General features: G+C 37.6%; 2 protein-coding genes across 2 annotated transcripts; one reads left to right on the top strand and one right to left on the bottom strand.

Moving 5' to 3' along the window:
- The first annotated feature begins 512 nt into the window (after nucleotides 1–512).
- LOC128870217 (uncharacterized) lies at nucleotides 513–2,881 on the top strand. Its single transcript, XM_054112814.1, has 2 exons — nucleotides 513–1,437; nucleotides 1,524–2,881. The coding sequence occupies exons 1-2, from the start codon at nucleotides 513–515 to the stop codon at nucleotides 2,879–2,881; spliced, it is 2,283 nt and encodes a 760-aa protein (XP_053968789.1).
- A 4,561-nt stretch (nucleotides 2,882–7,442) lies between these two features.
- Nucleotides 7,443–8,023, bottom strand: LOC128870216 (uncharacterized). Its single transcript, XM_054112813.1, has one exon. The coding sequence runs from the start codon at nucleotides 7,980–7,982 to the stop codon at nucleotides 7,443–7,445; it is 540 nt and encodes a 179-aa protein (XP_053968788.1). The 5' UTR covers nucleotides 7,983–8,023.
- Nucleotides 8,024–27,776: the final 19,753 nt, after the last annotated feature.

Here is a 27,776-nt window from a genome sequence, read left to right as displayed (position 1 = left end):
TTAGAATTATGCTGACTATGTCTAAGTTAGAAATTGTACATACTACTTGTTCGGAGCCGCGGATGATCTGCCCTAATGCACCCGCAAATAAACAGTAGCTTGCAAGCACATATGTACGTACATACAGAGGTGGGCACATACATATTTTTCTTATCTATCGCTATGTTGTGCCGGTACATAGAAATTTATGTAATTATCATGTTTTTTATTTCTGTTATTCCTTGAAATCCGTTCTTCGTTGTTCTGCATAAATATGTCACACAGCAAGTAAGTTAGGCAGTCTTGTACAAACATTTGAAAATAAATAGTCGAATAAAAGGGCAAAGGAATCGTTTTTATTTTAACATAACGCTACTAAAAAGGCTTAGCTAGCTCTAACATTGGTGACCCCGACGTGATAATATAACGCGATTTTCCGGTATTTTTTAAATCCGTTATTAAAAACGTACAGTTGTGCCTGCCGCGCACTGATATAATTTCGACTCTCGTTTGCCAACGTCTAAACCTTCGTCATGCAAGGGGAAGATATAGATCGAGCAGCCTTTCTAAGACTGAAAACCAAGGCTATTTTCAAAAGATTGGAGCGCTTAATCAAAGAGTTGGCCTCAGACAAGCTGCACAGTATGGACGAGTACAGTATTTCGGCAACGCTAGAATCTCTGGTCGAATTGAAATCCAACTTTTCTGTTGCGCATACAAGCTTAGAGGAATTAGATTTTGACTCCATAGCCAGCGATTTGCCAAGCCACTTCGATGCTGCTCTAATCAACCTTAGGGCTAGCTTGCAACGCGAGATAGGTAAACGTAGTACCTCTCAACATTGCTCCATGTTCAGGATGAACTCCAGTGAAGCCCAATCAATCGTCGTGAACGCCAATAGTTCACGTCTACCATTACTAACGCTGCCTAAATTTTGTGGGGCCTACACTGAGTGGACAAATTTCTATTCGATGTTCACGTCAATTATCGACAAGGACAGCGACCTCACAAACATCGACAAACTACAACATTTGTGTTCCTGTTTGAGTGGCGCTGCCCTCGACACCGTGCGGTCACTGGAAATAAGCAATGATAATTATAAAACTGCTTTAGAACTTTTGCAGAAGCGTTTCGATAACAAACGTCTTATATTTCAGGCACACGTCAGGGAGATATTTGGGCTGAGCAAGGTGGATTCAAACGTAGGCATGCTCCGAAAGCTGACAGACAAGGTCACTTCACACATTCGTGCATTACAGTCGCTCGCATCTAACGAGAAAATTGCAGACTGCATCATCGTACAAATGATTTTCCAGAAACTTGACAAAACGACGCAGGCCAAATGGGAGGAAACCTCTTCGATCAGCGAGCTGCCATCCTGGGATCAATTGACTGCATTCTTGGAAAGGCGTTGCCGAATGCTTGAGAATGTTGAGCATGCTGTTCAAGCACAGGACAGTATTAGTCAAAGGAAAACGTTTGTCGCCTCCAAAGGCTCAACACGTGTTTGTGTATTTATAGTTGTCAACTTTTCGCAAATTTAGATCCGAACTCGCGCCTGGGGGAAGTTAAGAAGCTTGCACTTTGTCTTAACTGCCTCAAGGCTGACCATCAAATGCGGGACTGCAAATCCGGATCGTGCCGCACCTGCCAGTCGAAACACCACACGCTCCTGCATTTTAACCACTCAACTGCTTCGTTAACCGATAGTCAAGCCGATGCTTCATCGGTGGCCACAATTCGATCCAGTGCTATGACTGCATCGATATCTGCTTCGCTTAATGCCCCCGTGTCTCCTTCTGATGCTGTGCTCCTAGCTACTGCCGTCATTCTTGTAAAAAATCGTGCTGGAATCTTCGTGTCCTGTCTTTTTGATTCTGGTTCCCAGTTGCACTTCGTCACAACTCGCTTCGCAAATCAACTTCAGCTATTCAAAACAAAAGCTTCTGCTACAGTCTCTGGAATTGGAGATGCCAACTTCCCAACGGAAGGTTACTCACTCGATCTCGTACTTAAGTCGCGGACTTCAGATTTTTCAACAAGCATCACTGCCCTTGTTGTGAAAACCATCACCGACAATCAGCCTGGCTGCTCCGTGAGCACCAACGAGTGGAATGTTCCGTCGAATATACCACTAGCCGATCCTGGATTCAACTTACCACAGCGTATTGATCTGCTCATCGGAGCAGGACTGTTCTTCGATCTACTTTGTGTGGGTCAGATACGCTTAGGATCTGGTTTACCACTACTTCAGAAAACTCGTCTCGGATGGGTGCTATCTGGAGGTGGGCAACAAACTCCAAACCTGTCATCATTCGTCGTGAGGCAGAAATCCTCCAGTGGTCTCATTCCCAGCACTCGGCTGGACTATTTAGTACGTCGGTTTTGGGAGATCGAGCACATTTTCGAACCGATCTCTAAGGCCTCCCAAGAAGATCTTGACTGCGAAGCCCACTTCCAGGGAAATTATTTTCGATTGCCATCAGGTGAATACTCTGTTCGTCTGCCCTTAAAACGCAGCATGGATGCCCTAGGAGACTCCTATTTACAAGCTCGTCAACGCTTTCAAGGTCTGGAACGAAAATTCGCCCGTAACCCTGATCTAAAGGCAGAATACAGTAAGTTTATTAAGGAATATCTGGACCTCAACCACATGTCGCTGGTTTCCAACGAGGTTGTACAACAATGCAAGTACTTCCTGCCACATCATTGCGTTATCAAGGATGACAGTAGTACAACAAAATTGAGGGTGGTTTTTGATGGATCTGCAACCACTACCTCAGGTTTTTCGTTAAATGACCTACTCATGGCAGGCCCAACTATTCAACCGAAGCTTTTTCATATTCTCATTAGATTTCGTACTTTTCCTATAGCACTTACTGCAGACATCTGTAAGATGTAAAGGTGTGTTCGCGTCACTCCACCGGACAACATGCTCCAATGTATTTTGTGGCGAGAATCTCCACAAGAAGACTTTCGCATCTATAAGCTCGACACGGTGACGTATGGAACTAAGCCTGCAGCGTTTCTAGCCATCCGAGCCATGCACCAACTCGCAGAAGACGAATCCGCGACTTATCCCATTGGAGCAGAAGCGGTACTTCGGGACTTCTATGTAGATGACCTGATAACTGGGGGCGATTCAATGGCAGAAGTACTCAACATTAAACTGCAAACAACTAGCCTTCTTACCCGAGGAAGCTTCAAGTTACGCAAATGGTGCTCTAATAGTCCTGAGATCCTTCGTGATATTCCTGACGTAGGCAAGGAAAAGTTTCTTAAGTTTGACGATGGCAGTGACATCACCAAAGCACTGGGGCTTGTCTGGGACCCGCACAAGGACAAATTGCTATTTTCATTTGTACCACAAAGAGAATTCGGAAAAAACTCCAAACGCTCTGCGTTGTCTACACTAGCTCGATGTTACGATCCCCTTGGACTAATGGGGCCCACGCTGACCAAGGCGAAGATTCTTCTGCAACGAATGTGGAGAGATAAGCTCGAGTGGGATGAGAGTCTGCCACAATCGTTAGACACTGCTTGGTCTGCTTTTTGCACTGGATTTGCAGACATGCAGTATCTATCATTTCCTCGTTACGTTTTTCAGTCTGAAGCCATTAGAGAAATCCATGCATTTTGCGATGCAAGCCTTGAAGCTTATGGGACTTGTGTTTACACGCGATCAACCAAGGACAACAACATACAAGTTCACCTATTATGTTCAAAGGCCCGTGTCTCTCCACTAAAGACCGTCACCATACCCAAGCTGGAACTCTGTGCAGCAACATTGCTCGCACAGCTAATGGGTGAGTTTACAAAAACGAAACTTTTTAATTGTTCATTTCATTGTTGGTCAGATTCCTCCACCGTCCTTTCGTGGCTGCGAGAAGAACCGTCAAGGTTTAACGTTTTTGTCGCCAATCGGGTTTCCACCATACATCAACTGACAGAGGGCATGCAATGGCACTATGTTCCTACAGCAATGAACCCGGCTGACATTTTATCGAAGGGAGCTACACCCCGGGAACTTCTAGGATCGAAACTTTGGATGCACGGCCCACCCTTTTTGCTAGAAGCGGAGGACAACTGGCCACGCATGTGCTCACCACAACCAAAACTTCCCGAAATTCGACAAAGGGTTTTGCTTTCTGCAAATAATCATATAGACATTTCCCTTTCATTCAAATACATTAACTCATTCGGTACACAGCGAGGAAATTTTTGGGTATGTCAGCAAATTTATTAACATCAAAAAATCGCCAAGGTCATCGCAACTTAAGGCTGAAGACATTCATCAGGGAACTCTACTTCTTATTCGCATAGTACAAAGAGCGCAATTGTGGCCGGAGTACACTGTATTGCAAGCCAATAAATGCGTCCCTAATTCGAGCAGCATTGCCTCGTTATCGCCATTCCTTGATGACTTCGGAATTATTAGAGTCGGTGGACGATTAAAAAATTCGATGCTTAGCTTTTCATCGCGCCATCCATGCATTCTACCGAAGGATCATCCACTGACGTACGCAATAATCACCTATTTTCATCGTAAGCATCACCATGCAGGTCCTCAAGCTTTACTCGCCTTTATTCGTATGCAGTTTTGGCCAATAGGTGGCAGGAAAACAACAGCTCGCGTTCTACAAAAATGCATTATCTGCCTCAAATCAAGACCGAGACTCGTCGAGCACATAATGGCTGATCTGCCCAAGGAACGCATTCAGGCTTCGCGGCCCTTCATAGTCACCGGTGTTGATTACTGCGGCCCGTTTTATTACAAGCCTGAAGTGCGCAACAAATCGCCACAAAAATGCTATGTTAGCGTGTTCATATGCTTCGCTACAAAGGCTGTTTGGATGGAGTTGGTAAGAGACCTTTCAACGGGTGCATTTATTGACGCATTAAAAAGATTCATAGCCACGCGTGGAATACCAAGATGTATCTGGTCTGACAATGCAACGAATTTTGTAGGCTCTAAGAACGAGCTTAAGGAACTACGAGACTTAGTTCTCAGTGAAAAACACCGCAGCAAACTTCACAACTTTTGCCTCAGTAATGGGTTCGATTGGCGCTTCATTCCCCCTCGCTCCCCGCACTTTGGCGGTTTGTGGGAAGCAGCCGTAAAGACAGCCAAGCAACATTTCTATCGTTCCGCTAGCTCATCAATTCTTGGGTTTGATGAATTGCGTACATTGGTATGTGAAATCTGTGCTGTAATTAATTCGCGTCCTCTAACCCCTCTTTCAGAAAATCCAGAGGACTTGGATGTCCTAACACCAGGGCATTTTTTGATTGGAGGTCCTATGACAACTCTTCCTGAACCGGATCTCACGGCGCTAAATTACTCGCGACTTGATCGATGGCAACGTGTAACATATATACAACAAGTCTTTTGGAGGCGGTGGACTCAAGAGTATCTCACTCTTCTCCAGCAACGCGCAAAATGGCTTACGCCTCAAGCCAATATTCAAGTCAATGATGTCGTGTGCATAAAGGAAGAAAATTCACCGCCCTTGAAGTGGCCTCTAGCACGAGTAATTGAAGTTATCCCTGGAGCAGATGGTGTCGTACGAGTGGCACTTTTGCGAACATCTAGTGACATAAAGCGTCGAGCCGTAAACAAACTGTGTGTTCTCCCGGTAAGGGATTCTGTTGAAAGCCGTGACCTTTCAACGGGGGGGAGGATGTTCGGAGCCGCGGATGATCTGCCCTAATGCACCCGCAAATAAACAGTAGCTTGCAAGCACATATGTACGTACATACAGAGGTGGGCACATACATATTTTTCTTATCTATCGCTATGTTGTGCCGGTACATAGAAATTTATGTAATTATCATGTTTTTTATTTCTGTTATTCCTTGAAATCCGTTCTTCGTTGTTCTGCATAAATATGTCACACAGCAAGTAAGTTAGGCAGTCTTGTACAAACATTTGAAAATAAATAGTCGAATAAAAGGGCAAAGGAATCGTTTTTCTTTTAACATAACGCTACTAAAAAGGCTTAGCTAGCTCTAACACTACTTAAACAGTACAAATCAGGGCCGACTGTCTGGTTTAGCAATAATCTCAATCGAAGCAGAATTAGCTGCAAAAATTATTAGGTGCGCAAATAAGTTCTCGCTGTTTTTTTGATGAAAATACAACTTTATTTTTAAAAAATGGTTAGAAGTGAATCATTGAAAGTATTGCCCATCGCTGGCTATTACTTTTCCTTATCTTAATCGGTAAAACTGTTCATCTTTTGAGGCTATCCACGGATCAAGCCACTTTTTGATGTCTTCATATGAATGGAACTGCTGGTCAGCTAGACCATGTACCATCGATCGGAACAGGTGATGGCGGGTGGGGTAGGATCTCCCATTTCAGTGTTTCCAGGTAGGTTTTAACGGGTTTGGCAACGTGAAGCCGAGCGTTGTCATGCTGTAGAATCACTTTTTCATGCGTCTCCGCGTATTGCGGCCGCTTTTCGCGCACTGTTCGGCTCAATCGCATGAATTCACGCCGATACCGACCCCCAGTGATGGTTTCGCTTGGTTTAACAGTTCATAATAAATAACACCAACTTGGTCCCACCAAATACATAGCATAGCCCTGGCAGCGTGAATATTCGGTCAAGGTGACGACGTAGAAGCATGACCGGGCAGTCCCCATGACTTTATTTTCTTTGGATTGCTTTAATTAATCCATTTTTCATCACCCGTCACGATGGGATGAAGAAAACCCTTCCTTTTTTGCCGATGGAGCAGTTGTTCACAGGCGAAAAAACGACGTTTAACATCCCTCGGTTTTAACTCATAAGGAACCCAAGTCCCCTGTTTCTGAATCATTCACAAAGCATGCAATTGCTTGGAGCTCTTCTTGCGTTTAACACGGACCCTCATTGAGCAATGTCCCCAATTCAGCGTCTTCGAACGTTTTTGGTCTTCCTTCACGCGGACGGTTATCAGAATTAAAATCACCGTCTTTGAAGCGACGGAACCAATCTCGGTACGTTGTTTCACTTAAAGCAGCATCTCCATAAACTTTTTGTAGCTCTCTATGGGCTTCAACCGCCGTTTTTTTTCGAATGAGTGAGGAAAATCAACACTTCCCGCAAATGACGATTATTCGGCACAAAATCAGACATTTTCACAAAACTAAAAGTATATGATACCAAAACAAAATCACTAATGTGTCGAAGCAGTTTGTTTACCATATGTCTAAACTTGGTTTATGACCTTTAGGTTATGTTAAAATCGACTAGCACACATTGCTGGCGGCATCTATTGACAAACACCTAATAATTACAAATCTTTACTACAACACAAGCAAAAAGCCGAAGAACATTACTTTTGCAAAAAATGAAATCACTCAAATTTAAAATTTTTCAAATCTATATGCTCTTCATCATTATCCCACCGTAAATTCAACATATATATCATTATCATAATTAGGTGTGCTTCGATTATATCGAAAACAAAAGCAATTACCTTTTAACCTTTTCCAAGAACATTTCATAGCGTTCTGTTGGTGTGGCTCGCTTCATTTGGAGTTTTGACTGTTGACTTTGAAGAGTTGAAATCGATAGTTTTTTACTTAATTTTTCAATATATTTGCCATTCCACTGCCGTCTAGTGTTTTTTGCATCGCTGTTGTTTGGTTTTGCCAATTTGTCTTGAACGGAAATCCCATCGCTTTTATTTGAGACTTTTTTTTTACTTATTGTGCTCAAAATATGACTACCAATGGAATCAGTATTTTTATTGATATTAAAATTGTCCTTATTTTTGACGCTGTTGCCCTTGTCATACAGCTCCTGTTGTCGGCCATATTCCTCGGTGGCTCCATCGATGCTTTTACTATTTTTTGTCGCATTATCTAAAGTAACCGGATGCATAACATTCGGCCAGGTAAAATTTTGATTGCGCAACTCCACTAACCAGGTTAAACTGGTAAGATCGCGCTCATCGTCCGATTCATTCATACTGGGTGTTGGATTTTTGTCACTCGTGCCAGACATAGTCATTATTGACGTTATTGTTCGTATTTACGGCACTAAAATGAATTTTTGTGTAACTGCTGCTAAAACAATGAGAAATGGTAGTAATAAGTACAGATAGATTACTATAGTTCGATTGCATGTTAGTTTTTATACAATACAAGACAAGGATTTTCGGAAAATGATCGATCTTTAAGAATTAACTGACGTCCTATGCTTCAACTAGGAGTTAGAGGATCCTATATATATAGGGTGATCAGATTGGAGGTACTTTTCCCGGTATGGTTTTTTTTTGACAGACCTAAATTTTAGAACAGCCATCCATTGAAAACAACCGTTTGATGCGGCCTATGGACTGGGGAAATCATGGGCCCATATTTCTTCAAAGACGAGGCTGGCGCCAATGTAACTGTGAATGGCGAACGCTATTACGCCCCAATAAACCACTTTTTGATGCCGGTAATTGAAGTCCGTGATCTCCACAACTAGTCCAGTCAAAATAGACAAAAAAAATAGCCAAGTAAGTAATTTTAGGAGTATGCGAGTTTATAGTTTTATTATGTAAAACCCACCACTGTGAACTTAAGTTTGAGTTTTCGGGGTCGGGGTTGTGTCCCGCGGCCGCCATCTTAGAAAGAAGGGTGTAACTGGTTTTTTGCGTTTATCTCGTGAATTCCGAAAGTTACGAACATTTTGTGAGATACTTTTTTGTAGACAATAATATTATCTACAACTTTCATTCAAAACTTTTTGTTGTAAAATTAATAATAAAAAAGTTATAAACAAAATTACGCGAAAAATTAAGGGATGAATTGTTTTAAAGCGTAATAACTTTCTTTTATAGATTTTATGGAAAATGCTTTTTTATAGAGCATTCTTTTGTGAACATTTTTGTCTATAAGTTTTTTCCGCTATCTTTTTTTAGTCTTATGATTTTGAGCTGCTAAGCGGAGCAACCAATACATTAGCGAAGCGCGTACATGATTATCATTCGTCCTTATTTTGTACGGGATTATTCAGTCTGCATACCACCTACCAACTATATATATACATATATTGTATATGTATACAATACCATTCGGAATTCACAGAGAGAACGGCGGTTCGAATATCGGTGAAACTCCAAAATTAAAAAAAACATTTTTCTAATAGCGGTCGCCCCTCGGCCGGCAATGGCAAACCTCCGAGTGTATTTCTGCCATGAAAAAAAGCTCCTCATAAAAAATTTGCCGTTCGGAGTCGACTTGAAACTGTAGGCCCCTCCATTTGTGGAATAACATCAAGACGCACACCACAAATAGGAGGAGGAGCTCGGCCAAACACCCAAAAAAGGGTGCATGCGCCAATTATATATATATATATATAGCTAGAGAATTTCGGTCGGTATCTAATAACTTTAGTTATGTTGGTTTCCAATGCCTCAGTCAAAGCTAGTTTATCCACAAAGAATATATGTAGACTTTACATACCCCTACAGACTATAAGATAGATAGATACAAACAAAGACCTATTGACAAAAGTAACTTCTTAAAAGTAAACTTAGGGTAAAAAAAATCAAAGTTAAAGAAGAAGAATAAGCATTAAATAGAGCTAGTTTCCTTCTGAAAGGAGCATTCATAACAAAAGCAGTTTAATATCAAAGGCAAAACACATCAACAACAGAACACGCCTAGACTCTAAGGACATTAGATTTGTAATTAGCAATGAGAGCGATAGGACGGAATGCGATCAACAAATTTCATCGAGCGCTAGGCAAAGCGCACAAAAGCTCTCTGAACATACTCTAATCTATAAATATAAACTCGACGAAACGGTCTCCAAACGAAAACCGTATATTCTAACCTGGACCGAACTAAGGAGGAGCACAATAGTTTTAGAGTATAGGGATCAGAAAACGAAGAATTAACAAGCTAACATTACGAACGATTTCGCTCGAAATAATATAGTTTATGTGGGTGGTGAAATTGAGCTTGGAGTCAAAATAAATACCCAGGTCTTTTAACTGTCTTCAGCGACGACTTTGAGATGCAGTAAGATGTTGGAACAATATTAAAAACTTTTGCATATGAAGTATACCCATTTTGGGTACCAAAACCTTGCCGCGGTAGAAGGGTATGGGAGCGTCAATGAGGAGTTAGGCTATACCGAGAGAATAGGCAGTGTTAGGCTTTACCGACAAAATGGTTGTGCTAAAAAAACCAGTCGCAAACGGTCCCCGTAATGAAAAGGCAAGGTCGGTTGCATTAAGTGCTCTACGGACAGTGACCAACCCCTTCCGAGCATACTCTTAGGACCTAATAATGAACTATAATAAAAGACACAAAAAGAAAGAATAAACCAAATTAGTTGACGACATTGCAATAACAAAGGACAATAGAGAATTGAAATACCGGATTCCAGGACAAATTGCCTTCGACTTGCACGACTACAGAGTGTTGGCCTCAAGTCAAGAGTCCTTAACTAGCGTTCAGGATCTCGTCAGACAGAGCACGCCTGAATCGCATGCAGATTTAAAGTCCAAAACGGCTACAGTTCGCAGGATAGTATTAAGAGGAGTACGCCTGAAGTAGTTGTAGCCTCTATCTCCAAAGCAGCATTGCAGGCAGAAAGTCCAGAAAAAAAGAAGTCCATGTGCATGATTATGAAGCAACGGTACCAGAAGGCTGTCTACATGTTGGACAAAATAGCCAAGAACGCAGCAGCATGTATTGTACATGAACGTGACCAAATCGACAAGCAAAGGTACGAGGAGTACATCAAGTTTTCGGAACGTACACTCGCGCCAACCACTAACGCAAGCAGCCAAGCACAAAACAGGAATCGCTCTCAGAATGAAAGCGGCAATGCCCATCCCAAGAAACCGAAAAAACGGGATGAGCAACAAGGCAAAGCTCCAGCAGTTACGAGCCATTTCAGCGAGGTTCCAAGAGACCACTTACAGGTAGCGATCATAGATCTGAATACCAAAAAACCGCAGTCTATTCAGCAAAATTATGTGGATATCGATGTGGGAGTGTCTCGAATCGTAATGAAGTAGGTACTTGACGATCCCGAAAGTCCTCACCCGCTATTAGGTAGTCACATGCATAGATAAATTCTCTCTGAATTTTCTCGCTTTTAGTGTTGCTAAGATAAGTGACACGGAAGAGACCACTTACAGGTAGCGATCATAGATCTGAATACCAAAATACCGCAGTCTATTCAGCAAAATTATGTGGATATCGATGTGGGAGTGTCTCGAATCGTAATGAAGTAGGTACTTGACGATCCCGAAAGTCCTCACTCGCTATTAGGTAGTCACATGCATAGATAAATTCTCTCTGAATTTTCTCGGTGGTAGTGTTGCTAAGATAAGTGACACGGAAGATATTCAGAGGCGATGCAAGCCCAGAGGAAGACGACACAGAGGAGGTCGCGGCAATGCCCATCCCAAGAAACCGAAAAAACGGGATGAGCAACAAGGCAAAGCTCCAGCAGTTACGAGCCATTTCAGCGAGGTTCCAAGAGACCACTTACAGGTAGCGATCATACATAGATCTGAATACCAAAAAACCGCAGTCTATTTAGCAAAATTATGTGGATATCGATGTGGGAGTGTCTCGAATCGTAATGAAGTAGGTATTTGACGATCCCGAAAGTCCTCACCCGCTATTAGGTAGTCACATGCATAGATAAATTCTCTCTGAATTTTCTCGCTGGTAGTGTTGCTAAGATAAGTGACACGGAAGATATTCAGAGGCGATGCAAGCCCAGAGGAAGACGACACAGAGGAGGTCGCGAAGGTCAGCTGCTGATGCACGTGAATATCACCGACGACAAAAAAGATGTTGAGGTTCGTACAGGTTAACATGAAACATTTGAAAGTGCAGATTAACCTAAATTCACTAGCAGTTTAGGAGCCTTGGATAAACCATGTCAAAATCGCGGGGCTCAACAACAGTGCGTAAAATATTTTCGATAGAAAAGAGCTAGGTAATCCTCGACTATGCATTTTTATCTAGATTGGTATAAATGCTTACCTATGCTCCAATTACAGCACATCAGATATCACGGTAGTAAAGATAAAAGAAGCCGGATTCCAAAATCTCGTTTTGATTTCGGCATACGTGCCTCACGACTCGTGAGTCACTACTTAACTTTATTCTATATGATGCTTTCCATTTCAATTCAACCGGGCTATTCGGGTCATGTTCTTCGATTTCGATGTAACTTAAATATGTTGCTCTCTGGTCGAAATAATGAGACACGTATTTTTTTGTTCGCCCGAAAAAATTTTTTTTCAAGAGTTATCGGCAATTTTGTTTTTCGCCTCAAACTCGATTTTTTTTAATTATATAAGAAAAATTTTTTTTTAAATGCCCATAACTTAGTCAAAAATTAACCGATTTTAATAATTCTGGGTTCAAAATGATCGTAATTACTTGCACAAGCGACTTCATGTAGAAACAATTGCAAAAAAGTAGTTGAAAATTTTTTATTTAGCAAAAAAGAAAAAAAATTTAAATTTTTTCAAAATTCAATATTTCAAAAAGCGTATTTTTTTTTTTTTTATAACTTTTTCCAAATCAAAAAAACATCTCAAACTTTAATTGAGCTGCATGCCTAGTAGCTAAAATGAGTTGTTTTTGAGTAATGAATTTTTGAGTAAACACCCTGTTTCGCACTTTTTGTTTTTTGCAAAATAAAAAATTTTCAACTACTTTTTTGCAACTATTTCTAAATGAAGTCGCTCGTGTAAGTAATTACGATTATTTTGAACCCAGAATCATTCAAATCGGCTTATTTTTGACTAAGTTATGAGCAATTAAAAAAAATTTTCTTATATAGATTCTTTCCATTTCAATTCAAAAGGGCTATTCGGGACATGTTCTTCGATTTCGATGTAACTCAAATATGTTGCTCTCTGGTCAAAATAATGAGACACGTATTTTTTTGTTCGCCCGAAAAAAATTTTTTTCAAGAGTTATCGGCAATTTTGTTTTTCGCCTCAAACTCGATTTTTTTAATTATATAAGAAAAAATTTTTTTTAAATGCCCATAACTTAGTCAAAAATTAACCGATTTTAATAATTTGGGGTTCAAAATGATCGTCATTACTTACACGAGTGATTTCATGTAGAAATAGTTGCAAAAAGGTAGTTGAAAATTTTTTATTTTGCAAAAAACAAAAAGTGCGAAACAGGGTGTTTACTCAAAAATTCATTACTCAAAAACAACTCATTTTAGCTACTAGGCATGCAGCTCAATTAAAGTTTGAGATGTTTTTTTTGATTTGGAAAAAGTTATAAAAAAAAAAAAAATACGCTTTTTGAAATATTGAATTTTGAAAAAATTTAAATTTTTTTTCTTTTTTGCTAAATAAAAAATTTTCAACTCCTTTTTTGCAATTGTTTCTACATGAAGTCGCTTGTGTAAGTAATTACGATCATTTTGAACCCAGAATTATTAAAATCGGTTCATTTTTGACTAAGTTATGGGCATTTAAAAAAAATTTTTTCTTATATAATTAAAAAAAATCGAGTTTGAGGCGAAAAACAAAATTGCCGATAACTCTTGAAAAAAATTTTTTTCGGGCGAACAAAAAAATACGTGTCTCATTATTTTGACCAGAGAGCAACATATTTAAGTTACATCGAAATCGAAGAACATGACCCGAATAGCCCGGTTGAATTGAAATGGAAAGCATCATATACTAATCTCAGTATATGTAAAAGAGGTAACAAGCCGACTTTCATCTTCCCAAATTCAGATAGTTTTCAGGGATAAGAGGAAACCATAATCGATTCGCCATCAAATTTCGGAGTCAATGACTGCGTGAGAAACTGGATTTGATGTATGCTTCAAAACAGAATTATCCTGGCATTAAGTGCAGATGCTACGTTCACCCAAATTGTGAGAAGAGGTACTCCACAGGGTGGGGTCCTCTCTCCACTTTTATGGGAGAGGAGGGGTAGTGAAAGTAGTCGCGTATGCAGATAACATCGCGATCTTTACAACGGGCCTATTTACTTCTACTTATTGTGAAATACTAGAACGAGCTCTGGGAATGCTAAGTAAATGGGCTACAAGCAGTGGTCTTAAGGTCTCAACCCAGATGATGTAGTTTACTAATAAAAGCAAGATATCACAGTTTAGCTACAAACCGTTGTCTTAAGGTTAATCTTAGCAAAACCCAGATAATGTTATTTACAAATAAAAGCAAGATATCACAGTTTAAACTACCGTCAATCTATGGTGTTGAAATTCCGCTTTCAGACAGAGCGACTTATCTAGGAGTAGTGCTAGATCCGAAACTGGGTTTTTAAGCCTAAAGTCACACTTTGGATGTATACCGCCATAGTAAGACCGATTTTGATATACGGAGTATTAGTATGGTGGTCTGCATTAAGCAAACAGTAGGTACCACGTTAGACAGATAAATAGCGGACAACGAGCAGGATTAACTGAAGTTATGAAATCATGTCAAGTAGAGGCACGGAATGTCATACTGAACCTGTTACCAATAGATTTGCAACCACGACTAACAGCAGCAAATACCGCCTTCAGAATCACAGAGGGTGGTTGTTAGAATCCTAGAGTGTTTGGTTATAGTACTATTCTTGATAGTCAGAAGATAAGCGGCAATCCATCAGATTGTATTATCGCCACCCTAAAATTTAAGGTAATGTTCCCCATGCGAAAGGAATGGGAGTTAAATTCCACCGAAAAAATTGTCGGACAATGCAAAGAAGAATTGAATGTACTCTCATCTGAGTACCTGGAGGAAATGAGAAAGCTGATGAGCTGAGAAGACAGGGGGTTCCTCTAGGGTATCCGAGGTGGTAGCAGTATGCTGCCCCCGAAGCGTCTACAAAAGGGACATCTTTTTGCAATTCCAGAAGCAGGCTGTTGACAGATGGACCAACACCGATACCTGCAAAATAGCCAGAGTACAACATGTTGAGAACTGACAAGCTGTTACGAAAGCCAAGAACAGACATCTCCATACGAGGGGTGCCTTTTATATGTCGGGATTAGAGAACAAAAACACATTTTTATCATCAAAAATCACTTTATTGTTTTTCAAAATATTCTCCATGAAGATCTATACACTTTTGCATGCGTTTGAACCAATTGTCGAAGCACTTTTGCCACTCTGAATGAGGTACCTCCAAAACATGCATTCTGAATGCCGCAACCGCTTCTTCAGGTGTCGAAAAACGTTGACCTCTCAGTTTGTTTTTTAAGTACGGGAATAAAAAGAAGTCATTCGGTGCCAAGTCAGGACTATACGGCGGATGACCCATTAATTCGATGTTTTGGGTGCTCAAAAATTCAGTTGTTTGAGCCGATGTGTGAGAGCTCGCATTGTCCTGGTGAAGAGTAATCCGTCTTTGGCGATTGGTTTTCCTAATTTCTTGGAAGACAACTGGCAAACAAATGGTTGTGTACCAATCAGAATTTACTGTTCTGCGTTGTTCTAGTGGTACGGTTCCGACATGTCCAGTTTTTCCGAAAAACCAGGCGACCATTTGCTTGGAAGTGCTTCGTGCGCGAACAACTTTTGTTGGATTTGGCTCATCTTGAAACACCCATACAATCGACTGCTGTTTACTTTCGGGCTCATACGCGTAAATCCATGATTCATCACCTGTCACGATGTCATAGACGTGTTTCGAAGCCCCGCGATCGTATTTTTTGAGCATTTCCTTCGACCAATCGACACGAGTCTTTTTTTGAGCGATTGCCAAATTGTGTGGGATCCAACGCGAACAAATTTTTTTCACAGTCAAATGTTTATGCAAGATCGTCTCAATCTCACGATAGGTCACATGACGATCTTGCAATATCAGTTCGCGCACAGCATCAATGGTTTTCGGAACAACAACTGATTTTGGACGACCTTCACGAAATTCGTCTTGGAATGAACTACGACCACGATTGAATTCACCATACTATCGGTAACCACTGGTCCTTGATCGAGCTACATAGCCAAGAAATGAATTAAGTTCATCCGTGCAATGTTGCTGAGTTAATCCACGTCGAAAGTTGTAAAAAATAATCGCACGAAAATGTTCACGATTGAATTCCATTTTTGGACCGAGATGAATCTTTTAAGTTACTGTAAACAACACAAATAGCGCTGGTATTTCAAAACGTTCTGAGTACGTAAAAGCCAAAAAATGTCAAACTTTGCGATACAGCTTTCAGTTGCCTGATTGCAACACCAGGGTTGCCAAATCCCGACATATACAAGGCACCCCTCGTAATTACGCCGACAATAACCGGCCAATGGCCTATGGTGGTCGTATAACGATAGATGTAGAAGCCGCAATCAAGAGGATTTTAGAGAGGCAGTATTCCACTATCTGTGTGAGTACCCAAGTCTGGGTGTTCTACGAAATAGAATGCTGGGGAAATATTCAATGAACAACTTGGTAGAAACTGCAGCGAAGAAAATATAATATATGATATAGGCAGATTTATAGTCAAATCAATGTGGTTCAACTAAACAATTTGGTAAACACTTGTTCGTGTGGATACGTGAACTAACTCGCCAACTCCCGCACAAATTAATGTTAAGCCTAATATTCCGCCGGTACAACAGCTGCCTAAGCCGCCTCTTACTGAACGGCAAAGAGATAAAGTGACTGAAAGCATTTCACCAATATCCCTAAGAACGGTTCTTGATAAAATTGTTTTTCTAAAAGCAGAATATGCCCGTGCAATGGTTGTGATTAGTGCTCTTCTATCTGATAAACAGTTTTTGATAAAAAAAAAAACAGAAGAACTGTTCTCAGAATTAAGAGCCATGCATACAAATAGTATTGAAGATGTCACCTCTACTCTTGCCTTGCTTACAACCGAGATTAACGAACTCCGTGGCAGTGATGGTAAACGATTTTTTTAAAAATGTCTACACAGCCCAAAAAAAATCCCTACTTTTCCCTACGCTTAAAAAAATTTTCCCTACAAAATTCCCTACATTTTTTTTCTCCTGTGTTTAAACTATAATGAGGCACTTGCAACGTCAAAATTGAATTATTTGCTTAAGTTTTGGACTTGGTGCTGTTTTGACACTTTATAATAAAAACAAATTTTATTTCAAATATACATAAATTTCTATTTATTTTATTTTATTACTATTGCAATCTAGTTAACAAGACTAATAAGCAATTCATTTTACATATATTTAATTAAATTAAAACATCTCAAGTAAAGACAAAATTTTATGAAAAGAGATAATGCGGTTTCGTCTTTTGTAATCTTCTCGTGAGGCCATAAGTTACAAGTAGTTTGGCTGCTTCATCATTGATGTGCTGCTGAAGTCTCTCTTTATGTTTATTTGCGATTTTTTTATGATATCCGTAATGGTGTCTATATTAAGATCCTTGTGTAGATTGCAATTACGAATGTACCACGGCGCTCTAACGATGTCGCGTAATACTTTATTTTGGAATCGTTGAATGATGTTTTTGTTGCTTTCACTGGTGCAGCCCCAGAGCTGTATGCCATATGACCGCACTGGTTTCAGTATTTGGTTGTATAAAAGTATTTTGTTAGAAATAGAGAGTTTAGAATGTCGGCCTAACAGCCAATACATTTTCTTGTACTTAAGAATTAACTCTTCGTGTTTTTTCTTGACATGTGCTTTCCATCTCAGCTTTGCATGTAAGGTCATTCCTAGATATTTTGGCATATTTGCATGCGGTATTGCCGTATTATTGATAAATATTGGTTTATAATTTATATATCTATTAGTGAAGTCAACATGCACAGACTTGGTTTCGTTTAACTTGACACGCCATTTTTTGGTCCAATTTTAAATTGCATTTATTGATGCTTGTAACTTCTGAATTGCTTCTAAGTGTTTTTCATCAGTTGCTAATACTGCAGTATCATCGGCAAATGCTGCAGTTGTTGTATTGCTGCATGTGGGTATATCGTTAGTATACAAGAGATACAAAACTGGCCCGAGTACACAGCCTTGCGGGGCACCTGCATTAATATCTTTCAGTTCTAAATGGGCATCTGCTTGCTTTATTCTAAAGTATCTGCTCGTTAAGTAGGATTTTAAAATGTTTGAGTACTGGATTGGTAGAACTACTTGAAGTTTATGGATTAGTCCCTCATGCCATACTTTATCAAAAGCTTGCGAAACATCCAGGAATACCGCAGAACAGATTTGTTTTTCTTCCAGTGATTTTTCAATTACATGAGTAATGCGGTGCACTTGATCAATCGTTGAGTGCTCATTTCGAAAACCAAATTGATGGTTTGGTACAAGGCAATGATTTTAATCTTTTTAGCAAGATTTGTTCAAAAAGCTTAGATAAAATTGGTAACAACGATATTGATCGGTATGATGTCACATCGTGTGGTGGCTTTCCTGGTTTTGGAAGCGTAATAACTTCCGCTATTTTCCATTGTTGCGGTATCAATCAATTGTGTCAATTTGACAATAGCATTATTGGGCGATTCTTTTAATATTTTCCCTGTTATAAGGTCCTAACCGGGTGGTTTTTTGCTATCTAATTTATTTTTAATAGTGTCCTTTACCTCTTTAAAGGAAGTCAAGGGATTTTATCGATTTTTTGTCGAATAGGATGAGGTATATTTTCTAACTCATCTCCTTCGTTAGGATGAAAAATGTTTTGAAGATATTCGGCAAATCTCTCAGCTTTTTGCTCGTTAGATTTGGCCCAGCTGCCATCATAATTTTTTATTGGTGGGAAATGCATAATAGGCCTTTTCAAGGTTTTAGTTGCCTTCCAAAGTGAATAGTCTGTACGTTTATCGCTCGTTAAATTTTCTAGAGCATCTCTAATGGAGTCATTTTTAAGTGGTTTTATTTCTTTTAGTTGTGTAGAGAGTTTATTGAGTTTGGCTTTGTCTTGTGGTGCTCTGGTTTGTTGCCATTTTCTTCTCAATCTACGTTTACTTTTTATTAGCATTAAAATCTCCCTCGGATAACTATTTCCTTTAAGTCTTCTTTTTATTTCCGGTGTGCATTGCCAGGCCACTTGTTGGATAATTTTGATATATTTTTCGATTTCTTCATTTAATTTCTTTCTCGATTTTATGGAAGCATTCAGATTTATATTTTCCTTTAGAATTAACTTAAAACTTTGCCAGTCGGTTTTATGATTCACGAGTGTGGGTTTGTTTATTTTGGATATTAAGTATTCGCTTAAAGTGAATACAATTGGTGAGTGATCAGAGTTTAAATCAGCGCTTTCTTCTACTTGTAGATAGTTGCAACTGATATTTTTTACTATGAAAAAGTCTATTAAGTCTGGAACTTTGTTTTGATCTGAGGGCCAGTATGTTGGACTCCCTGATGAAAAAGTTTCGCAATTATACTGGTTTATTGCACATAGTAACTCCTTTCCTTTCGATGTTGTCAATCTGGATCCCCAATGCGTGTGCTTTGCGTTGAAGTCGCCACCTATAATAAAGCGATCTCCAACATGTTTGAAGAATACAATATAATCATCTGTTTTAAGTGCATGTTTTGGTGGACTATATAGACTTGCTAGCGTTATGCTGTACTTCTTTGTATAAATTTTAATTAGTGTGCCTGAATTTTTTCCGTTTGATATTTTGGTTCTTCACTGTACTTTAACGTTTCTTTGATGATTATGGCACTACCTCCTCTTGCTGAATTTGATGGATGTATTGTGTGATACAAGTTGTAACCTTTAAATTTTATAAACGACTGTTTTGTGAAATGTGTTTCTGCTATTAAGCAGACATCTATGTTGTTTTCGTCTAAAACAATTTGTAACTCATGTTCATGTTTAGAAAGATCGTTTGCATTCCATAGCATTACTTTGAAGGTATTCAATATGTTTACTTTTTCTTTTGGATACTCCTTTAGATCGTTTAGAAAGATCGTTTGCATTCCATAGCATTACTTTGAAGGTATTCAATATGTTTACTTTTTCCTTTGGATACTCCTTCCGTTATTATATTCTTGTTGTTTTGATCGTTCATCAATATTTGTAATAGCTTCTTCCATATTTAATAGCTTTGACAAAATATTTTGTAAGATTTGACTGGTATCAAAGTTTTCGGTTGGCTGCGGTGCATTATCAGATCGAACTATAGTAGCATATGTCTGTTGTGCTCTTGTTTCTAAATTTTTATTTTCAGGTTCTTTTTCATGCGATTTAGTATTTAAAATATTGCGAGATTTATTTCTGAGCTTTTGCAGTTCCTTGGCAACTGCACATCCCCTATAATTTGCTGGGTGCGCTTCTCCAAAGTTGCTACATTTTGGTTTTTCAGTTGACAGTTTTGTACAATAAACAATAAAGGTGCTTTTCTCCACATTCTACGCATTTTGGTGGTTTTCCACAATAATTTTTAGTATGTCCATACGATTGGCAGTTCTTACACTGTGGTATTAATGTCGAACTTTTTACTGGTTCTACTTTAACTACAGTATTTAATATTCTATTTATCTTGAATATATCTTCTATTTTATCGGTTGGTTCAAAGCTATATAAATAGACATACTTCAGCAAAAAGACTAAAATTAGACTTTTTCATTACATTCAGTTCTATTTAAAACAAGGCAAACTTTGACATCCACACATATAGTCTAAGATCCGGCCATAGAATGACCTTCACCCATCACGTTACGGAATGAAACATATTTTTTATAACATTTAATATGTCACAAAATATATTTCGCAAAGGTTTCCTAGAAATTCCTGTGTAAAGTATAATTAATTAATAATTAAAAAATTATTTTTTTTTAAACTTTGCACCTATTCCGTTATGTATTAAAATGTATACCAGTCGTAAGTATGTAACTTGTGTAACATGCAGCCACCGGGTTGCCTTATTTTTTCTTGTGCAGGTATAAGGTAGCCAGGTGTATACAGGTAAGTCGCAGTAGTAATTTGCACCCATCGAGTTACGCAATGAAATTTATGTCAAATTAAAGTTAATTTGCTCTTTTTACGTGAATTTGAGAAAGATAGCGACAAGCTATAGTATATGCATTATTTCAGAGCAACTGACAATGTTTTATTCAATTAACTGATAAATAATTAAATGAAATTAACTGCGCGATAAATGAGTAAATAAATAAGTAAATAAATAAAAAGATGATTTGTATACATATATTTATATATATATTATTGTATAAAATTAATATATATATCTATATCATAATTTTTATAAACAAATAAATAATATTAAGTATACTTATCTTCAAAATTTTCATGTTGTATTAGGAGACTAATGTCTAATGAAATTAATAATAATCTTCTATCAGGAGACGGAATTAAATTAAACAATCTAGAAAATGGCAATTTTTCAAAAAAATAAAATTCAATGACACTATGAAACATGATTTTTAGGTTTTGTATTAAAATTTAATTTATTAAAAGTACAAAATTATTTGAATTTAAAAACTTTACATTGCATATAAATTATTCAAAATCCGATTAATCGGAAGAAAAGTGTTGATCTTCAAATTCAGATGATTTGTCATCATTTTCTTCCTCTGTCATTTCCATAATATCTTGTACTGTTAAAGGTGTTTGGTCTCCAATGAAACCTGTTGGTTTTAGATATTCGTCGACATACCAGCCGCATGTTTCGGGCTGCATTTTTAGGCATTGAGGGTCCGTGAATAAGATCACGCATGAAATTTATTAATATTTCAGGGATTTTGCATTCTCCTTCAATGATGTCATTAGCAGTTAAACGACTAGGGAGTGGATTTTGATGAATATTCTTGATGCAGTTTCTTAAATCGTATGCAACATTTTCAAATGTCTTTTCATTTTTTGCTAGCTATTAATGAAACGTCAATGTTTGATTGAAATATTATTTTTTTTGAAACGTGACCCAACAGATGTTTTTATCATAATATGGTCACCAAATCGTCTTAATAATTTTTTCTGTAGAATTTCAGGTCTGTAATCTTGAAAGTCATCAACATTCATTTCAGAATCTCCAAATTCTAACAACAAAGCTTGATATCTCGTGAATAACTGTGCGAAGTACATAACTTTGTTATTATTTATGATTTCATTTTTAATAAAATCACACAATGAGTCAAAAGCCAATTTATGCAAATTCCTATATGTTTGCCAATTTGAATCGGTACGTTCTGTGGTAGACCGTTTTTCTTTCAGCTGATATGCTGCGTAACAAGGCTGATGATAAGCAATAGTTTGCTTGTTTAGTTTTGACAAGATATCGGAATCATCAAGACTCTCTGCCATATCCTTGATTTTTTGTACTGCTTCTCGATTTTTAGCGAATCTGAGCGGAAGTATTTGCTTTCCACTTCTTTTACGTTCATAATCACAAAACAGACAAGTGGCCCTGCTAGTAGATGAGCCTGATGTTGAGGTTGATGGCTCCTGAAATAATAAAAACTATTTTTAAATAAATATTGAATGAAAAATATTGTTTTGAATATAAAAATAGTTAGGTCAAATCAGTAACAACAAGTGACATATACATAACATATATTATAAATAAAAAAAAATTAAAAAAAACTTATTCCACCATCCTCCAGTAATCAAGTTATTTTTACCACGTAAAATCACCGAAAAATATACATGTTAAACAATTTTTTTGTAGTTACTATAAATATCAGAACATTTGATTACCTCGTCAAAATCGGTAGAAAAATCAATAATAGCATCAGCATTACTCTCTTCATCTTCTGTGACTGCTGTACGAGATGATTCTTGTGGCGATGGACTAGAATTCATACAATTTGGAGCTGCACCAGCAACAGAAGTACCGACACGCATCTGAAAAATAAATTTTATGATAACATATTTTATACATAACTTTTATATATTATTTTAATGATGTAGCTTAACAAAAAAAAACTTTCATAAATAGTGATACGAATGAACGTATAAATAAAAAAAAAAACTTTTGTATGCGGATTTTTGAGATTTATTTTTTCAAGCCATATTAAAAAGCAAATATATGAAGAAAAATCGTTAAACCATAAGCGCTAATTATTCCAGAATTTTCTTTACATTCTATTTCATTGCATAAAAATTTAAAATATTTATATACAAAATCCACATGCTGTATTGCCATTACTCCAATAGAAACGTATAGAAAATTTCTTTACTATGATAAATAAAAAAATAATATTTATACTTACTGTATTCTCTGCAGCAAATTGATTAAATTCATCTTTATATTTATTACTTAAAGCAGTTACTTTTTTATAGCACGTGGTGTGGTAACCAACAAAATCTAGGGACGCGTTGATTATATCAATGTCTTTGTATTTAAAGCTTATTATTTTACGAAAAGCTAATTTTAATGAACAGTTTTTCAAACTGTCATCGTTAAAATCTAACACAGTGTCGGCTGAGTCCCCTAAATCACACAAAAAGCACTTTTTTCCATTTTTTTTAACAATATATTGTCACAAAGCGATAACGATATGTAGTAGTACCACGTTTTTTTTCAAAAGTAAATAAATTGTGAGGTTAATTGCACTGCTTAGCATATACTATAGCTCGTCGCTATCTTTCTCAAATTCACGTAAAAAGAGCATGTGCACTCGTTCTAATTCGAAACACGCGAATTTATCGCATACACAGTCACACAAAAATTTAGATTTTTAAAAATCGACAACCGGAACTTTGCACAAGTTTTCCGCAGTCAACCCTATACCATAAAATTTGAAATAAAATTAACTTTAATTTGACATAAATTTCATTGCGTAACTCGATGGGTGCAAATTACTACTGCGACTTACCTGTATACACCTGGCTACCTTATACCTGCACAAGAAAAAATAAGGCAACCCGGTGGCTGCATGTTACACAAGTTACATACTTACGACTAGTATACATTTTAATACGTAACGGAATAGGTGCAAAGTTTAAAAAAAATAAATTTTTTATTTATTAATTAATTATACTTTGCACAGGAATTTCTAGGCAACCTTTGCGAAATATATTTTGTGACATATTAAATGTTATAAAAAAATATGCTTCATCCCGTAACGTGATGGGTGAAGGTCATTCTATGGCCGCATCTTCTACTATAAGACTAAAAATATTTTGATCGATTCTCGTTGGAATACCTGTATTAAAGGTGCTTTCGACTGAAAAATTGCATTTAGAGTATTGAAGTAATTGAGTACATACTTGAGGAAAAATAAATAAATCTTATTGCACTGCTTGTTGAGCTCAAATAAAATCGCCTCTGTTGATTTCAATTTGTCCTGCGTGACAGTTTGGTTGAAAAATGCCAATAACACATCCCAGTTTTGTAATACACTTTCGAAGCATTTGTGATGAGAGAGCCACCTGGTTGCATAAGTCCGAAGGATTTTCTTTTTCTTCTCGTTATCATTTCCTGCAGAGCTTCTAGTTGCGCGCATCTTTTGGAACTTCTCGAAACGTACGAACCGATTTGCCACAAAAGATCCTCAGGTCCTCTGGGTAGCGTTAAACAAGCTTTACTTGTAATAATTGCTGCAGAATGTCATATGCATTTTACAACTATAGCATTTGGTATGTCCCTATATAATCTTCATGCAAAGGAACTATGCTGCCCCCCGATGATTACACTGGCACCATCGCTACACATACCTTAAATGTTATAAAATAAATGTACTTTAATTACCAATTCTGTTGTTGAATGAAATTCCAAGAGATAAAATGGATTCTTTAAAAGTTCCGTACAGAGCTTCTGCAGTGCAATCAGTTCTTATTGGAATTATATTAGATCCAGCAGCTTAACCACAACCCGCTCGCTTTCCTTATCGAAAAACTCACCAGGAGACACATATGCTTATTGAGTCCGATGTCCATGTTTTCATAGATCATTATGGAAAATTTGTTTACTTTTAATTTTTGTACTAACTAAATTGTCTTTTTCCTCTTTTGCCAATACATTTTTTATTATGCTGGTACACTTCTTTCTTCCGAGCTCAGAGTTTTTTATTATTTCAGAGTCCGGCACGGTTTCTTTTAAGAGCGGGATTAAGTGGTCCACCACTTGCAGCGCGACATTACGCACAGCGAAGAACATTCTAAGACTTATTTCGAAATTTCTGGAACCATATGGTTTATTTATTCTAGGTGTCTTTTTTATTGCCTTCATATTTTTGGTGCATTTTTGTTTGGGCGTGCAGACTTGCCGCAGTTCAAAACTTTGTCGTACGCTGCGCATTTGCATTTAAATGGATCGTTAGCCACCTCTTCCAACCATCCACTAAAATTGTCATCGTCAAGCCAGATGTTATTGAACTTTTGTTTCCGATACTTGCATTGTTTTTCCGAAGAGTCAGTCGAAGAGGAGGAGCTCATTTCTGTAAAATATATGCACTTTAAACGTGAAAAAAACTGAAACTAACTAACATAAAAGTATGACAATTTACGTTTCTTCAACAATCAGGGAATATAAAAGTAAACACTTAAGTTACGCACCAGGTAATTCACTTTATGTTAACTCAGCACATGCGAAGAAAACAAGAAAATCAACCGCCTCAGAATCGAATAAGCATCTATTATGAAAATGCGTCCGGACTAAGAAGTAAGTCCGATGAAGTCCGCTTCCTGAGTTCATGTTGTGAATATGATGTTGTGGTTATAATTGAGACTTGACTCAACTCAAACTTTTTTGATGCTGTGTTTTTCGACCCGAACCTTTACGTTCTTTTCCGTAAAGACAGAGATCAGAGAACGTAAATTTATAGCAAAGTCTCACGGGTTACGAATAGTGTGAATTGTCAAAAATAAAGTGAATCCGCGAAGACTTTTTCACAAAGCTGATTACAGTGAATTCTGTATAAGTACATTGGCTCTGCTCAGTTTTTGGCTTCTGTATGAAATCAAATTGGCGACGACATTTGAATATGCATTTATATGTTCCTTTGGCAAACGAATTTTTTTTCAATTTACTTTATTACAGGGAATAATGTATGTATGTATGCATTTTCTAGATGGTATAAAACTTTGAAATTTGAAAGAAAATTAATATAAACTTTTTAGCATATGTATATGGGACAACTAAGTTGAGTTGCATCTTTAATAAATATAGTGTTACAGGCATATGTATGCACTGAAGCAACCTCAGGAGCATCGCCTTATCATACTTCATGCAATAATTAGGGAGTAAAAACCCGAATGATCGAATTCCTGCTTAACAAATGCTAAAACAATTCTCTTTTGCTTATGCATGTACATATTTGTATTCTGAACTTCCAGCAAACCAATGCTTATTAATATACACATATACTTGTACATGTACATATGTGCATATAACCGCACATACAGGGCACAAATTTTATTTTTTAAATGCGTATGTCGCCCAAGGCTGAACAGTTTCAACTATTGTACAGTACAACAAAACTCATCATCAAAAAATTCATTGATTAATTCGAGCTCATAGTTCTAAGCGCAAAATATTTTCATTCATAAAACGAACCGCCCATATGCCAATTTTTCTCAACGATGACAAAAATTTACTTCTAAGACTGAAGAAATCAAATCAAAATTGGCAATATTGGAATATTTCGCGTAGAATTATTTGCCAATATTTGGTAAACTTTGAACTTTTGTCATGTCGAATGGTCGCGGCTCCGTATATACATATGTTTGTGCCCATATATGTATGTAAATATGTCTTCTTAATGCTCGACGACAGCAGCTGTGCAGCGCCTATGAATGTGCGCTGGATTTTTAGAGAAGTTTTATCGCAATATTTTTTGTTGTGGCAAGTACACACGCACAGCCAGTTTATTCCGATATCTTGTTTCGTCCGATGGGAAAAAAGATTTAGTGGTTTCTTTTTATAAAGGGCGACTAAATTTCAAGGGCCGATGTTGAATGTGAACCACACCTAAACGTCAACGACACAGTTGGACTCCTTTCTTTGGAGTTATTTGAAAAAAAAGGTGGACGTCGATAAGCCAGCAACAATTCAAGAGCTAAAGGAGAAGATAATTCGGCACATTAACGGCATAGAACCTCAATTGTGCCTCATCGAAAATTTGTTCCATCGGATGGAGGTGTGCCGCCGAAGCCGCGGCGACCACTTGGCCGATATTTTGTTCCATACGTAATTGAGCCATACCAATATTATCACAATAAAGAGAAATGACAATAATTATATATATTATATATACATATAATTATAAAACTGTATTTTATTCTAAATCAACACCGGCCCTTGAAACTTAACCTCCCAAGCTTAATTTAATCACGCATTTAAGTTATGCCGTTTTCAATTCATTTGCTATGTTCGATTTTGTTAGTCGTCACTCATCGCACTCCACTGACCCATATACTCTTAAGATTTATACTCTGCGTTTGTTCGGTCCAAATTAGATTCTGTTGCTTTTATTTGGCAACCTTATCAGATCTGGACCTTTCTAGGGCCAAACAAATATTTCAAATGCAATTAAAAAAATACTTTCTACGTAAGAAATCAAAATAAATACTTGTAAATATTTGTTGTTTTAGTTTTATGTTAAAATTCAATTGTAACTTGTATATATTTTAAGCAATTTAATGGTTTCTTATGTTGATAATCTAATTGTGTTAATATTGTTAATATTAAATAGTGTAAACTTATATTTTAGTTCTGAATTTATATCTTAAATGTCTGTTCTGAAGTTTGTTAGGCATTTATGAATAAATAAATACCGACAGTGGTTCTACTAGAGCTGTACCAAAATGGTACCTTTTGTGCTAATTGAGTCTTGGGCATGTCACCCAGACAGCACCTCAACCAACCAACCATAGTGACATTTACTAATGTTAAGGAACAAACGAGTACGCACACACCAACTATGTAGAATAAGTTATACAACTCACGCTGGAGTGG

The sequence above is a fragment of the Anastrepha ludens genome, chromosome X (genome assembly GCF_028408465.1).
Source record: "Anastrepha ludens isolate Willacy chromosome X, idAnaLude1.1, whole genome shotgun sequence".
Lineage (NCBI taxonomy): Eukaryota > Metazoa > Arthropoda > Insecta > Diptera > Tephritidae > Anastrepha > Anastrepha ludens.
Note: the sequence above shows the minus strand (reverse complement) of the source record. Positions and strands in the feature narration are given on the sequence as shown.

Excerpts from the sequence above, each read along its gene's own strand:
- LOC128870217 (XM_054112814.1), top strand. The coding sequence starts at position 513 with ATGCAAGGGGAAGATATAGATCGAGCAGCCTTTCTAAGACTGAAAACC. Across the intron at positions 1,438-1,523 it reads TGCTGTTCAAGCACAGGACA|ATCCGAACTCGCGCCTGGGG; the intron begins GTATTAGTCAAA and ends TCGCAAATTTAG.
- LOC128870216 (XM_054112813.1), bottom strand. The coding sequence starts at position 7,982 with ATGACTATGTCTGGCACGAGTGACAAAAATCCAACACCCAGTATGAAT.